The sequence below is a fragment of the Camelus dromedarius genome, chromosome 6 (assembly GCF_036321535.1).
Source record: "Camelus dromedarius isolate mCamDro1 chromosome 6, mCamDro1.pat, whole genome shotgun sequence".
Classification (NCBI taxonomy): Eukaryota; Metazoa; Chordata; class Mammalia; order Artiodactyla; family Camelidae; genus Camelus; species Camelus dromedarius.
The window spans coordinates 63,851,109-63,868,092 of NC_087441.1; the positions used below are offsets into that span (position 1 = coordinate 63,851,109).

The following is a 16,984-nucleotide window of genomic DNA, read 5'->3' on the forward strand; positions in this document are numbered from 1 at the left end:
AGTCTACACTTGAAGAAAAACTTCCTTCCTGTTTACCTCTCTTGTACTGTTGAAATCCAGACCTGGGTTTGTGTCTCAAGATTTGGTCCAGATGTGGCAACTTTTGCTGCCATATCACAAGCATCAAAAAGCCACCCTCACCTGATCCTTGGCCATCTCCAATCCCTCCAAAATCACTGTCTTAAAGTCCTCTTCCTTGTCCTGTGGAAGGAAAGAGGAGAACTCATAGCCTTTGCTCCAGTGAAAAGTGTGCTTGGCCATGAAGACCTTGTGTAAGGTGTTTTGGATGGGAAAATGCTTTCCAATCAAAGCACTTTTTTTTCTTTGGGACAGGTTTTGTGCAAAAGAATGTCATGTTTATCCCTTAGATAAGGGAGGAAGCTTATAAAAACTCTTACTAGTAATGAGATCCAGGAATGACATAAAGTACATGTGCCTGGGGTCATATAATCACATTGCTTCCAGATTTGTTGTAATGATTATTTTTTTCAGACCCTGCAATATCAAAGTGCAAGTACCCGAGTCCTATCCTAAACTCTGGATTCAGCTTTCGTCTTCATCTTCATCTCTGTTCTTTTACTTATTAGTCCCTACAGAAACAACTTGATTTCAAATCAAGTTCCTCATGTCCTTCAAGTACAGCCTTCTTTTAAATCACTCCTCCATTCCATTTCTGTAGTTAGCGGAATGTGGTTGAGGAGCTGCTGCCTGAACAGGGGACCCCAGAAGACTGGAAAATTTCTGAGCACTCAAAGCACATCCTGCAAACTAGGACTCACGAAATAACCCAGATTATCCCCAAATTGTACAATGTATTTTTCAAATTTTCTGAATGCAAAGGAAAAGATGATACAAGATTCATTAAAAAGGCCTACTGCTGAGCATAAGAAATTCATAACTATTTTCTTGGGCAAAGATTTATAATTAATTAGCCTGATGCAGAGTGAAAGATGTACTTAAGATCCAGGAATATTTTACAAATTTCACCTCCTTACACTTAACAAAAATATTAAAAAAAAAAAAATAAAAGAATGCAATACCTTTGCCCTCTTCCGAAGAAGTTTTGCTAGTCGTACTACATAAGGCTTAAATTCCCGTTGATGTATGCCCTGCCTTCGGACTTCCAAACCTGAATCATCTGAGGCTTCTGGAATAAAGGCCCATCGGTACCTACATATAGAAGAACACCACCAATATCAGTAAGATGTACTCTGTGCCATCTAAGACAAAGCCATATAAATACAGTAGACACGGCGTGACCCCACCACTCACACAGGTTCAAATACCCGTTTGTAGCCCCCTCACCTTGGGCATGCTTCTTAACCTGGCCTTCCCCAGTAAATACACGATTAACTACCTCACAGGGTTGTAATGAGTAAATGATCATGTAAACTTGGAAGTATTCAACGCCATTTTTTTTCATGAGCACAATGCAAGTAACTCAACAAATGTTTCTGTGCTCATTTGTTAACAGGTAAAAAGCTTCCATGTACACTTGGCCAAATGTCCCCTAACTACATAGTTAGGGGGCAAAGAACTGAAAAAGAACTTAAGAAAAATTTAAGTAGGATTTTTTTCATATCTCCATTGGATTTTTGTTTATTTTTAGTTTTAGTTTCTTCCTTAACAAGTAAAATTAACATCTGACTATAGAAAATAATTCTAATAGTATAAAAGGGTATACCAAAGAAAGGCAGTCTCCCTCCTACCACAGGCTCCATCAATATTGCCAGTTTCTTATATATCCATCCAGAATTCATGCTTGAAAGAACACATTCACATAAACAACTCCTTCCTTTTATTAAAAATAACTGCTGTGTATTTTAATTACACCCTGGAGATAAGAGCGTACAAAAAACACCACCCTTTTTAATAGCTACATAGTGCTGCAGTGTTGGAAGGTACTGATTTAACCAGTCTTCTAGATTGCCCAATTTCTTGCTATTACAAGCAGTGCCACAACAGATACCCTTACATAATTTTGACTTTAGGGCATGTCTAAGACTACAGTGGTTGGGTAAATCCTTGGATATAGCAGAATTACTACCTTAAAGAGAATGTGTATTTTGAATTTGGTAAATATAAACTTCTTTGGAGAAAAATTAGACAATATCAATACACACTTTGAACAAGAGTAAGAATGCTTCGACTGTTAAGGGTAAAAGGAAATACACTTTTATATCTTTACCATTCTGATTGTATTAGTAATTTTAATTGGGATTTCTCTTTAAGTATGGCTGAACAACTTTTCCTGTGTTTACAAACCATTCCTTTTCTATAACTACTCATTAATTCTGTCATTGGCCCATTTTTCTGTTGGGTTATCAAAATTGAGCAAGCTACAGTTTGGTCATACACATTGCAGACATCTCCCGTTTCACTGCTGCGTTTTAAACTTTATGGTATTTCTTTAGTCACATAGAGACTTAATATTGTATGTAATTAAATTATCAAGTATTTTAAACTTTTGAAATGTATATCATGCTTAGGGAGATACTACTCTTTCAAGATTATTAAATTCTCCGTATCTTTTACTACACCTTGTAGTTTTTTTTTTTTTTAAAGATATAGTACTTTAAAAAAAACTGTAGTTAATATTACAGCATATTTCATCCCATTTCTAATAACTGTATCTTGACAAGTAAAGAGGATGATAACTCAATTTGGTTCTCATCATGGAAGCTAAGAAGTCAATACTATGAGCATGCTATTTAATACTCTTCCTAGAGCATGAAGACTAGTTTCCATCACCTTTGTGAACACAAGTATCCTAGTTAATTTTGGCCACTTTCCTACAATTCTGCTTTTCTGAACTTCAGGAGTGACATCAGTTTAATAGCTACCCAACCACTGAAACTCATTAAGAAGCAGATGTATATAATTTTCAAATGGAAAGAAAAATTAAAGGAACCGGAATCATCTACAAAAATTTCTAGTTCTTACCATTAAATTTAATGAAAAGCTTCTGAAACAGCAATTTGTAGAAATTTAAGCACATCCAAATATAGAAAAAAATTCTGATATCTTACTTTATCCTATTAATACTCCATTTCAGAAGACTAATATAATTCAGTACATTGTATAAATATACATTTGATCATGTGGATAAATCCTCAAATTATCTTAGCTCTATTTTGACACCAGGTCCATGTCAAGATCTAAGTCTTCACACACACACTTCCCCCAACCATCACTCTTCACAACCTCAGTTTAAAACTCCCCTCAGGGCCTGCTCTGACCCTCAGAGCCAGGAGGGGTCTCGGCTGTGTGGCCTCACAGCATCCTGCATGTCAGCTATCAGAACATCCATCATGTGTTTAACTGAACGTCTCCTACGCTGGACTTGACGCTGGTGAGGCATGTATCCCGCTGCCTCACATGTGGTGGGTACTCATTTTGCTGACTGAATGGTCTGCCAGTGTTAATACATCCACAGCAACCACTTTCAGCAGCTCCCTGTAACTGTGATGCCCCATTATCCCCCTGCCAAAACAATTACATTTCAAAAAAAATTATGACTATTTCAATTTACACAAAAAAATTTTAAATTAGCCTTAGATTCACTGACGAAAGCAAATGCATTTTCAAAAATCTCTGTTTAGTAACTTTACTTTTACTTACATCTGAAACTGAGGAAGATTTTCTGAGGGTAATGCCAGAGCCAAATCCAAAAATTTGCAAGCAGAGAGATAGAGGTTTAACCACCGCTGGCTGTTATATGAAGTAGAAAAGCCATTACCTCCTGTGTAGGTTGTCTCCAGACCAGCCACAGAGGGGCCTGAAGTCCTATAAGCAGGAGACAGTGCTTTCAGCAGTTACATCCACTTACTCACAGGCGACTCCTGGAAAATCTCAGAGTGCTAGCTAGTATTTTTCATAATCATTCTGATAAGTGTACCAGTAATTGCTAAGCAAGGTCATGACTAAATTAATTTTACTGTTGTCAAAATTTCATTTTTGTTCTTTAAATTTTAAGAATGTAAAAATAGTAGAGAGTAACTTGTTATACTCAAGAAGTATGAAAATACAAGCTGTAAAACCAACAGACCTCCTTACTACTTAGTGTCCTGCAAAGATGGTGAAGGAAACTTTCTGTAGTAAACACAGCTGTCAGTACAGAGGACTCTCTTATAAACCTAGTACTAAAGAAGGGTAAAATATATTCAAGAAATAACAACATTAAAGTAACTTTTCAATTTACAAACTTATTTGTACAAAAATTTCTACATAAAGAAAAATATATTTAGTCATATATTAATAAAATGCCTCTACTAAAAAGAATAAAATTATAGTACATTAAACTGAGATCATTCTGGAAGATCTAGACATACGGATACCTTAGTCATGTTACCTGACAGAATAGATTCTGCCGCATGTTTCAGGAACAAGAGCTGGCCTACTAAACCAACGTGGCTCATGTAGCTGAAACAGTATTGTTTTCAACTAAATTTATGTCCACAGGCCAAATGCCACAAATGTTGATAATTTAATCCAGTTTAAAATGCCTAAAGAATAAATGAAACTGTATCATATCCAAATATGATCAACTGGGTAATAAGAGGCTAAATATATAAAGTATTCAGATAAAAGTTAGTGTCTATACTCTCCTAGTTATGAAGCAGCATTCTGGATGATTTTAGGATATTCTACACTGACAAGAAGATACCGAAATGCATTCCATATTACCGTGAAATATCTTCATCAGCAGTGAGTTCCTGCTCCATCAGTAAAAATACCTGTACCTGAAGACCATGGAATAAATATTAAATGTTTATTATCCTTCTTTTAAGTTATCATTAAGCTATATTTTCGTTAATTCAAATATAAATTTTAGGACACAACTTCAGGATCTTTAAATTATACTTAGTCCCTAAAAGTAAAACTGCAAATTTAGCATAGAGCCTTGCTACTAATTTGGTCAAGGTGAGATGAAGGCATGTTTTTATTTGGTGATTACAGAACAGAGTTACAGTTATTAAAAAAGGAAAAATATCACAGCCAATTTCTTTGTGGGGAAATTATAAATGCTGGGTTTGCAGTATTACAGATTCCTTCCCTTTTACTCATCTCTCTCCCCCCAGCTCCCCAGGTCGTTCAGGGGAGGGTGACAAGGTTTGGTTTGGGAGCGGGAAGGACTGGTGTAGTAGGACTTAGGAAGGTTTTACTGATTGGAAGTTAACACAATCTTGTCAAAGTCTCTCTGAAGCAGCTTGCCTGGGATATGTGCTGCACTTCAAGAGTGACAAATGCCTTACGTCAGCCCATCTAAATCCAGCTAAACCATCTCTAATCACTCTAGAGGTACTGCTGTGGGTGGCAACCAGGCCTGGCAGCCATGACAAAGTAAAAAAAATCTGGTGTAGAAGAGAATGAACTGAACCAGATCAGAAAAAGTAATGATTCACAAGGAGCTAATATTGCAAACGCTGCATATTGCAAAGTATCAGCCCATATGGAGTCAGAATCTGACTTGTTTTACTATTTTCAACTGTAAAGACTGTCAATAACTGGCTGAACTAAAGTTCTATTCTCTTCCAAGGTTAGTGTCTATCCAGTAAACATGTTGATGCTAATCACATTGTTTTTATAATTTAGATTTATTATGTAACTGAATTAAAATTTACTCACAAGTTCTGTAATCATGGTAGGCCAGAGCGAGGTAAGATGTTGTGGAGACATTCTTAAAAGTAACACTCTGAAAAACAGGAACACTTGGGAGTGAAGAGTTGGCACCTGGGGCAAACGGAGACTCTCAACCAATCGCTCTGAAAGAAATACAGAATATTTTCAATATCTACATAATTAGAATCATTATCATATGAACTTTTCTAAATAACCTAGTCTGGTACTTCTCAAACTACCTGTGGTGAAGGATCAACTTGTTAAAAAATTTCCAATCTCTTGCAGATTGACACTCTCATAAAATACCATAAAAATGAATTACTAGAAAAAAATCAAGTTGAAGATATATAAAATACAAATGCCATGTTCTTATTACTAGATTCAGCAGATGCTATCAAATCACTATAGAGGTTTAAAATGCTTATTCTACATTTCTGTACTTATCTCATCATGGATGGAATAACAGACTGATACTGGTCCATGGACCACACTTTGAGTAGCACTAATCTAGTCCACTTAAGAAAACAAAATCACAGGACAAATAGTGTGCATGTTGTACACTGGACATCAGGTATAAAGCGTTAGAAAAGAAGGAGTCACTTATCTTCTGAGAGAGAAAAATAATCTCACTAAGAGATGACAACTGGCCTTCCCAACCCAGTCCCCACGCTGCCTCACAAGGCCGGCAGTGCACAAGCACACTGACTCGGCAGCAACAGTTCTGCCGGGGCAAGTTCGCTCCCATTACGGAGCTATTTGGTGGCACAGGGTGATGACTGCGCTGCTATCCTGCAGGACACAGAGGCCACCAAACCCAAATGATGAAGGTGATCAAAACCTTACACAACTCCCACCCTGGCCCCAAACTCTAAATCTCCAAATGTTACTTCTAGCCAACATTTCCTGGCTCTGCCTGTAGTTTGGTTCTCTCTTTAAAGGTTTATAACCCGTTATCCACAATAAAAAACCACTAACATGCCTGCTTGCAGCAGAAGTCTTATACCTCATTCTCAAACATGAATTCCTAGGAAATGTGACCCAAAAAATAAAATAGAGACCATGTTTAGGCAAGTCCTATAAAGTCAGTGTTTGATTTCTTTTACATACAGGTGGTGATCATTTCTGTTGTTTCAGAAGAACAAATTTCTAATTCTGCAACATTCTCCGCCTGTGTACACTTGGTATATTTCACCCCAACTTACAATTTAGGGAAAGTATTTTCAAAGGAACAAAAAAACCCTGTAGTTTAGAAAATAGAGAAAGTATTTTCCACTATTTACCTTGTATATCTGGAAGATATTTCTGGTACTGGTCAATTTCACTGCTAAAAATAGCAAATGCTAATCTTTTGAGAAGCATAGCTCTCTGCTCTAGCTCCACATCACGGTTTGCAAAGAGATTAAGTGAACTGCTTTGAGCCACAGCTACGCGAGCTGGAAAAAAAAAGGCAAGTAAGAGAGGTCGTGATACAGTCCTCCAGTGATTTAAAAAGAGTATTCTGTTATTTGTTTTTAAACATGGCTAGAAACCCTATTACATTCAAGAGAGGAGCTTAGCTTGGGGCTCCCCTCCAAGGCAGAAAACAATGCTGTGAAGATTAAAATACTGTGTCTCTTTTCCAGATGGGGAAACTGCAGCTTGTGTTAAGAACTACATGAAATCATACAGATTCATCCAACTTTACTGCCTATTTAAGGTCATTAGTTTAGTCACTTTCAAACTTAAAAGAAAAATCAAGAAAACCTTTTTGTTCAGATGAAATACTATGAGGAACTCTATAAAACCAATCAAGACAGAGTAGACGAGGGTGGAGAGTGATTCTGACCTTCTTGGCCCCTCTCTTTCTTCCTTCAGAGGAGATGGACATAGCCCCAGAATTTAAGGTGGGTTGTTTGATAGGTCTGATCCAACTGCCTGCCTTTCTCGGCCTCCCTACCCGTCAGTCTTTCATTCATCGCATAATTACTTATTGAGGGTTTACTATGTGCCAGATTCTATACTATGTGCTGGGGAAACAATTTAGAGACAAATTAGACGTGGCCAGATAGTTCTACTTATTATTCATCACAACATTCATCACAATATTTATATATGTCCTTTTTAAGTTTTAACATTATGTTCCTGTAGGATACTGTGTATAACTTGACAATGAGCTAATTCAGTAGCTTCTAGAAAAGAGCAAAGTTAATATAAGAACGGACCATACAGAAAAGACACTGCTTAGGTAGTCATCCCACAATACTCACTCATCAGATCTCTAAATGTTGTCTTATCATGTGTCATCAGATTGTCCATAATTGCTCTCCAACTGAAAGAGATGAGGATTATGGTACATAAGTAAGATTTTGTTGTTGTTGTTATTAAAAAAGTGTTCTACTTTGCAAGATAGGAGTTGATTTCAACAGACTTTGTGAGATGCATTATCATGCTGAACAGAAACAAGATGGCTTACTGATTAACACAAGACGCATCCATCTGAAAGAAACTGGGGTCCATAAAGAGGTCAAAGGCTTCTTTTTTCCAAGCTCTCCGTGTGTACTGATACCCACTAAGACTGCTGAGCAGCTGGACACAGGCTCGGTAACTAGGGGCGTTATGTGCACTAGGAGGAAGGAAAACTACCTTAATCTATATGTTATAACTTTAATCATCATATTATATTATTCCTAAGTGTTCACATTTACCTAAAGCAAGGATGGGAAAGAGAAAACACCGTAAGAGTAATAATTTCTTTATCACTATAATCCAAGGTAAAAATAAAGTTATTTTATGGTAATTCCAAAAATGGCAATGAAGGGACACAATTTATTTCTAACAGACTATGAATTAACTAAGAAATCTAGTTAAATAGTAATAGTACCTGTGATTTCGGAGGTAGGGCACAACATAATGCATAATGTTTACTAGTAAAGGAATAACTCGTTCTTTCTCATCACTGTAGAAAACCATATCCAAAAGATGAGCCAAAACCTGAAAAAACATAAGAAACTAAATGGAATGCATACACTAGGAGCTGAAAATGATAGAATTTAGGGGTGGTTTTCAGTCTGTAAGAAAACCAGAATCCCTTAAAATTACAAAAATCTAAAATCAAAGCTCCCTATTTTTACATAAATGGTTTCTACCACTATTTGTGTTTTTGTCCATTATAACTGTAGGATATAAATATGAGCAAATTTTATTATGTACAGCCAAGATAGGGAAGAATGGAAAAAGAGAGGTTAAGAACTTTCCAATGTGATGGTGAGTAGACAGCAAATTTAAGACTAGAAACAGTATTCTCTTTTCCTGACTGGGTTAAGAGAGGGAGTGGGAAAAATCCAACCAAATGAATTGAGCTGCAGCTCTGTCAATTAATAGTTGTTTGGCCTTAGTCATACTGTTTGTGAGGCTCAGTATCCACATCTGAAAAGGGGAAATAAAAATGACCTGCAAGGCTGTATAACTGGGTGTAAAAAAGAAATGTCAGACGATGTATATAAAAATGTTTGGTAAACTGTAAAATACTACAGTGGCCAGCATCATTACGCCACCTCCACCCATCCCTACCATACTGTGATACAAAAGCACTTATCGTTTTTTAAAAAAACACTTAAAATTTTTTATTTTATTTTTACTTTTTTGGGGGAGTGGAGGGGCATGTAATTAGGTTTATTTATTTATTTATTTTAATGGAGATACTGGGAATTGAACCCAGGACCTCGTGCATGCTAAAAAAAATATGTGCTCTATCACTGAGCTATACCCTGCCTAAAAAGGACACTTTGAAAAAACAGTGCATGGGGAGGCGAGAGAGATCTAAATTTATTATCACTAATATTTAACAAACTACTCATCTGAATACAAAGTCAGAACTATTTTCTAAAGTGATTTTTCTTGAAGTACAAAATAGTTTTTCAAATTAGAATCTCCTCTGTAAGAATTACTTGCTAATATTTAACTGTGAAACTGTTTACTTGAAAGTTCATGTGAAAGAACTTGGTAATATTTACCTCAGAGAGTAACGTCAATGCATGGACACTATACACAGAAGGAGTTATGTTGGAGGTTTCCATTGTAGGTGATAACATATCTAAATAAGAAAAAAGACAGGTAAAGTAAAGACATGGTTAGGTTCCCCCCCCGCCACCACTGAAAAAAGCTACTGGCTGAACATGAGAAAAGGGTAACTTTACAGTACTTACGGTGCTAACGGCAATAATTTCTTAGTGAATAGATGCCTACAGACACAAACATAAAGGTCTGAGATCAATACCTTCAACATCAGATTCCAAATTGGTTCCATCTACCATTATTTTGGGAGAAGGCTTAACTTCAAGATTTCGCCGCAGCCATGTTGTCTGTTCCAAAGAAGAACCAGCAATTGCACCAATTGCATCCACTATTTTATGAGTCACGTCCTAAAGACACAAGGAGAAACCATATATCCATGTGCGTACACGAGCACACACACAAAACTTCACAGGTGCTCTTACCTGACCTTCCCATTTTAGAGGGCACTGAGAAACACAGAGTTCTGGCAACAGCTCTCAATTCAGAACGACTTACCTGGAGGTCTCTTTGGTCTTTTTTATTTTCCAAGCTAGGGTTTTTCATAATAAACTCATTCAAAACCCTAAGAGGGCCAAAGAGAAAAACAAGCAGGAAATATTAGTGTCAAGAAATGATGCGATCTAATTTCTCACAGTGAGCAAGTGGTTCTGTGGCCTCAATTTCTATTTTATATGTTTAATGACTACATAGATAGGCATCCTGTGACTCAGGCGAGATGCATAAACATACACAAGAAAAGACCTGTACAAGGATATTTATAACATTTTTTTATAAAATCCAAACCTGGAAACAACCCAAACGTCCAGCAACAGAAGAGATACACTGCAGCATATTCATACAATGAAATACTAAACAACAATGAAAATGAATAAATTATAGCTATGTGAAATTGCATGGATAAATTTTACAAACACGTGCTGTGTGAAAGAAGCAGACACAAAATAAGGTATTTACATATACTTAGTGCTCAAAAACAAGGCAAAATTTATCTGTGGTGTTAGAAGTCGGAGTAGTGGTTATCTTGGGGAGAAGGGAAAGGACAGCTAATTGGGAGGGGACCTGAGGGGACATATGGTGTCCTGTTTCTTAATTTAGGTTTCTGATTGTACAGTTGGTATATCACTTTGTAATAACTCGTGGAGTTGTGTACTTATTATTTGCATGTTTCTGTATGTGTTTTACACATTAACAAAAAATTTAAAGAAAACTCTAAAACCCCACCAATCTTAAATTATAATATAAAAATGATTTCTTATCTTGTGTGTATGTATAATAGATTAAAAATACTTCATGAATGGAAAAAAATTCATTTCCACTGTTTGCTAAAATTCCACTCAGTATTCACCTTGACTTGATTTTATTAAGATAAATTATATGCATAATTATTTCCAAAGTAATATGTAAAGTTACACTGAATAACAATCACATCGACCTCTATTTTGCAATTAGGAAATTTTAGAGGATAAGTGGAATGGTTGGGGGAAAAATTAAACCACCAGAAATTAAAAAATATAATTTTCTAGTATATCTGAAAATGTCCAAATTTTAATTTAAACACTCAAGAGTATACACACACTGAGAAGGAGGTAGGAGCTTTCATTATCTGAGAAACAAGAAAGAAAGAAAAAAATGGATGAGGAAACAGTAAAATCTTGTGGGGGAGAAGCTAAAAGTCGTAATACATGGCTTTAATTTTTAATGAAATTAGCCAGCAGGGTATCTGTGATGATTCAAAGAAGTGTCCATATAGTCCCTTGTTGAGACTTACAACAATGCAGAGGTAGGTAAGGCAGGTACTATCATTCTGGCCTGACAGATGGGAAAATAGCCATGGAGAAGTTTACTGACGTACCCGAGGTCTCAGAGATGAGGGTTAGAACTGGAGATCAGAAAGTAAGAATCAAAAATCTTATGAGAATGTTGTTTGATTCCCAGTGTTTACAGTTATCTCTCATCACTAAAATTACCATACACACTAGTTATCTTAACCTTTGTCCAGAAATTGCAGAGTCCACTGCTCTTTTCACTAAACGTTCAACGTCTAAAACTCCTTTAACATTTTGATTTAGAAAACAGAATGATGTCTAGGGATCATCATGATCCCCGACACTCGTGAGCAGGACGGTAGAGCTCACTTGGGCTGGGCTGGGCACACAGGGCTCCTCACCTTCTGTAGGGTGATCGCTCTCCTCCAGCCCTCATCACTGTCCCTCCATCTCCCCTCTGCTTCCTCGTGGAAGACTACCTTCCCACATCTACCAGAAAACTTTAGACAACTTTACAAAAGAACCCGTCCCTTCCCTCCCCTCCACCTCAACATTTTCTACACCACTGGTTGCCAAACCAGAATCACTAGTTTCCTTAAGGACAACAGAGAAGCTAAGCCTCTGTATCTAGAATCACACAACTACATATATAAAATCACCATCAAAGCTACAGAGGTTGACTAAAAGGTCCAAGTTCTCTGCACATGGCTGAATTTACATCCATTCAGTGTGAAAACATGTTGACCGTATGCGGTAATGTAAACAGGCTGGAGAAAAGTTTATTCCCTTTCCTTCCCCTCTTATGTCTTAAGTAGTTCTTTTCAAACTATAGGTGTGAACTTTCTGATGTTTGCTTTTCTATATCCTTTGCTGGCCTCTTTCCTTCTTTTTCTGTCCTATTAATTCAGTCTCATCATCAACAGCACCCAAACTTCCTACCTCCCACCAGAATTCCTAGTCCATCGTCTTTCCCCTCTGATCCACTCTACTACTAACTTGCCAGTCATGTCTCTCCTCAAAACCTGCAATGACTTCCACCCCCATCCAAGACCAAATTTCTTAACTAAATTGCAAACTCCTTCCGCATTCTAGCTCCTATCTCCCTTTCCATCCACCCGCATTCCACGGCTGTGCCCTACTCCATAGCCAAAGCAGACAAAGCACCTTGCCCAGTGTACCCCTCCCTTCCTGCTCATACTACCTCCATTCACTGAGCAAATATTTCTTGGGGACATACTAGAAACCAAGAATAATGGAGAGCAGAAGACATTGTCCATGACATTGTGGTGTTGGAGTTAAGAAAGGGTGACTGGAATTTACCAGATCATCACGCAAATTACTAACACAGATCAGAAAACAACAAAACGCAGAGAGAAAATGACTTTTCCAAGCCTGTTTACGTTCAGGGCCCTGAACTCAAATGATCCTCCTCTATGAAGTTCCCCTTCCGCCTTCCCACGCACTCCTGCCCCTTTCAATCCCACACTTTCTCCTAAGTAACTACTCATGCAACAGTTTTATGTTAGCACATTTACATTCTGTGTACGTATAAATACACACTGTTCCCTCTGCATTACCCTTCACTTTTTTTTTTTAAATACACCTCATATTAAATATCTACTTCTGTACCTTGAGAATCCTTTGGGAAGGCAGAAAGATCACATGGTCACCCAAAACATCTGTTATTCAGCAATTAGACAATGAACATTATTCTATCATTGGAAATAATATTTTTAAGTGAAATTGCTTACCCAAGTATAAGAAACTGCCCTGGGGCCGGAAGACTCAATTGTATGGAGTCTTTCAGAAGTATCAACAGTGATGCCCAGCTATCCACTAAATTGGGCACTGGAATTCTGCAAGATAAATATGGTCTGTATATATACACAGAAAGCCACAGTAAACTTTAATTTGCTTTATATTTTCCCACAGCCTTTACCATAAAATTTTCTACTACTTTCTCTGAAACATTTCCTAAATTTTTATAGACCGTGATGGAACATTCTAAAAGCTTTATATTTTCTACTAATATTACATGTGAAAAGAAAACTAAGCACATTTAAAATACCATGTGTGATTTATTAGCCTAGATTTTGCTATAGAAATACCAGTTTTTAATCACATGAACTCTCAAAATTAAATACAACTGTAATGAATCTCAGTTTAATCACTGACATCATAGTTCCCTACTCCCTTTCCTATTCTCTCCACTTCTCTCTTCTATGAGGTCTTTTACGTTCACCTCTCAGTCTCTATCTCATTGGAGGTCCATCAATCTATCCTGAATATCAGTCTCTCATCTCTAACGAAATTACGATTATCTTTGTTTCAGGCTGACTTTAACCCTAACACCTCTACGTATCTAAATTCAGATATTAGGAAGTCCTTGCTCTAAATCACAACCAGTTTAACCTAACTTTATAAATATTGGTCACAGATCACAACTGATGCCAAGTTGGATGATTAAAATGGAAATTACCCTATAAGGTAAGAGTAAGATTCAGGTTCTTGAGTAAGAAGTTGTTAAAACTCAAATCAACTAACTTCTGTTCAGATGCCAGCTAAATGTAAAACTGGAGTACCATAACAAGAAGATATTTTCACATCATCATTCCTAACATTAAAAAAAAATCATAGGAGATTACCACATGTTCACCTATATCAAAATAATGGATTCAGTGACAAGGGACATGGTTTCAAGAGTAGGGTTTAGCTTTTCATTTACATTTAAATGATTTTCTTATAGTTCGGTGTTTTAATACTCAGTGTATTTTTAATACATTTAGGTCTTTCAGTTTGTAGGATTTGCATGACTGGGTCATTAAAAGACCAATGACTTTTATTAATAAATCCATAAGCAATGTTTTTCTGTTTCCAGCATTTATTCTTTCAGTTTTAAAGGGGAAAAAAAGCAACTTGCTGAAAGAATTCAGGTGCTTTTCTCCTATATTTCCTAACTTTCACACATTGCTAAATTAAGTGAGGAGAGAGCCATATCAGTAATCTTACCTTTGAATATAAGCATAGAAAAACTGAAGCATGCAGACTTCCAAAGAAAGATGTTTCTATAAACAAAAGAAATCAGTTTTGTAGCGAAGAAAAATGCTGCCTTTGCTTTTTCACAGTTGCAACTTCTCTGTATTTTACTTTCAATTTTAAATTAAAAAATTAAAAGAAAACACAATCAAGCACTTGGTTGTCATTAAAAAACCCCACAGCTCTCTTCCATGTAGTAGGGAAAATACAACACAACAGCTACTTAAAAAGCTGAAAATGGAAAGAAGGAATCAAAAGATTCTCAACCCCTCATCCCCATATTCAAAGTTGATATCCTAGTCATTACTTTTAAATGGTCCATTTACTCTGAAATAAAAATAGTGTTGATGCTTATAATTAGCCTATGCTTGACTGGTGCTATCAGAATCAGGTTGAGTTTTTTTTTTATAAAATGGGAATTTAAATCTATTTTACCACATGTTTCTGTTAAAACAGTGTAGTTGGTCCCAAATTTGAACTAACTCCTAATAGCCTAAAATGTAGTCTTTAACTAAAGACAGTGCTGAGTATAACATATAATAAAAAGAAAACATTCATTCTTCGAAATCAGTAATAGGCAAGAAAATGGTACTGATGTTCACTGACATTTCCCCATTTGTTACTTTTCAGTACCAACTATTGCCTTGAAAGTTTCCCCTCTTACCAGACAAAGAAAAATCAAGTATCTTCAAATGGATTCAGAATCAGTAGATTGAGAGCAGAGGGGCAGCAGTTTAGCAGGTGGAGGATTTGCTCTTACTTAGTTTTACATCCTTCACACTTGGCCCAATGTCTCTGGCACAAGCAGATGATGAAAATATTATGCTGAATTGAGCTTTCAGATGCAAATTTAAAATTCTACCACAAATGCCAGAGAAGTGATTTCCGAATAGTAAGGAAATTATTAAAAAGTTAATAAGGACACCAGCTCTTCACACATGCTGATAGTATACTCTTCCCATTGGCAATTCAAGAGAAAGGCAATAGAAAAAAATTTTTCAGTTATGTGTCATAATTCTGCTAAGGATGTGCTTAGGTCTATTTTGGATTGGCTTAAAGTCTAATGTTTGCAGTTGGTAAATATTTTTTAAGAAAATAGGGCCTCTTAGTGTTGCTGGAACAAAGAGCAGAGAAAGCAGAGAAGTCTGTAACTTTACTAATTTATAGATTTTATGTCTGCCTAACTAGAGCCAGTGCACTGTGAGTGCACAGACTGTTACTCATTTTTTGGTACCCCGTGCAAAGCACAGGTTTGTACACGGTTAATAAATGACACCGACTAGAACTAAGTATATGTGGGGAGTTCACAGGCTTGAGACATTCATTCCGAAGAGGAAGCAGTAAGAAGTCGTGAAAAGGTAGCTGAGATAAACAGACCTCAGGCTCTGGCTTCTGTGCCCTTCCTTTACATGACCAGAAAAATCTCACCTAGGAATTAGGTCCCACAGTTCCTGACTGCCTGAGATGTACACCTAGAGAGCTACGAGCAGTGAGCCACTCCTCACTGGCCACAGGGGTGATCACAACAGCAAGTCACTGCAGGTACCAGTAATCATTTTTATTAGGGCACAGGCACTCATCTCTGCAACCTGTACTACATTTAAAAGGACGTTAGTGTACAAAAAATATATTACCTACCAGGTTTATTTCTGAAATACAAGTGTAAACAAAAGCAAAGAAGAGCTCTTCTTACCTTGTCCTTGGCTATGGCTGGGGGCTGCTTTAAAACTTCCTTCACAGTCTGTATAACTGTTTCTGCTCTCATGACACTGATTGAGCGAACCAGTTCTACTAGTAAAAGCTGTTCTTCACTGGCTGCAGGAATAACCTGGATAACAAATCAGTGTATTCACATATGTGTGTGTATATATACATCTTTTAAGAGAAATCACAGAATTAAGAGAATAGTTTATGGCCTTTTCTCAACACAAAGGCCTTTTCATGTTCCTTGACTACTTTAGGTAACATTTATTTTTTAGCAATATAGTACATGTACATCATTTCAAAAAATCAAATAGGACAATAAGCCTTTGAAGAAAAAAATAGCAGTACCCTAGCACTTCAGATGCCCCAAAGCAACCATGCTCAACTCTTAGCTCTTTTCTATCATTTCTGAGTATTACTGTTTTTTCCCACTTTGTGTAATATCTTCTTCAATTTTAGACATTATCTACTGACTTCCTACTTTAGAAGACAAAGACTTAGCTCTCTTACACTTTTCTCCCTATCCTCCCAACACAGTTACATCTTAATTTCATTTAAATCAACATCCTGTGCTCACAAATCTTCTCATTATTCCACTGGATATGACCAGTATTTTCTCTTCAGAAGATTTTCAGATCTCCTTTTTATCTCCAGTGTTCTGAAGTTACTTGCTGATCTTTGTGTAGATCTTTTTCACAGTGCCTGTAGAAACTCATTTCCTTCATTTCTGGGGAATTTCCTTGTACTATTTTCTCAGTTATTTTTCTCCCTCATTTTTTTCTATTCTTTCTTCAAAAAGATAT

General features: G+C 36.6%; 1 protein-coding gene across 14 annotated transcripts in view; it reads right to left on the reverse strand.

The window, feature by feature from the left end:
* DOP1A (DOP1 leucine zipper like protein A) overlaps positions 1-16,984 on the reverse strand; it is a 93,982-nt gene that overhangs the window by 7,680 nt on the left and 69,318 nt on the right. For 9 of the 14 annotated variants that reach the window (XM_064486911.1, XM_064486917.1, XM_064486913.1 and 6 more), the window contains 15 exons: positions 16,171-16,305; positions 14,451-14,506; positions 13,193-13,297; positions 10,171-10,237; positions 9,878-10,022; positions 9,615-9,694; positions 8,483-8,592; positions 8,075-8,224; positions 7,869-7,930; positions 6,903-7,055; positions 5,629-5,765; positions 4,687-4,742; positions 3,622-3,786; positions 1,041-1,170; positions 142-201 (listed from right to left, as the gene is read on the reverse strand). In XM_064486911.1, coding sequence (XP_064342981.1) covers positions 142-201; positions 1,041-1,170; positions 3,622-3,786; positions 4,687-4,742; positions 5,629-5,765; positions 6,903-7,055; positions 7,869-7,930; positions 8,075-8,224; positions 8,483-8,592; positions 9,615-9,694; positions 9,878-10,022; positions 10,171-10,237; positions 13,193-13,297; positions 14,451-14,506; positions 16,171-16,305 — 1,611 coding nt within the window. The remainder of the gene's footprint in view (positions 1-141; positions 202-1,040; positions 1,171-3,621; positions 3,787-4,686; positions 4,743-5,628; positions 5,766-6,902; positions 7,056-7,868; positions 7,931-8,074; positions 8,225-8,482; positions 8,593-9,614; positions 9,695-9,877; positions 10,023-10,170; positions 10,238-13,192; positions 13,298-14,450; positions 14,507-16,170; positions 16,306-16,984) is intronic. The other 5 variants (XM_064486920.1, XM_064486918.1, XM_064486915.1 and 2 more) reach the window with 3 other exon arrangements.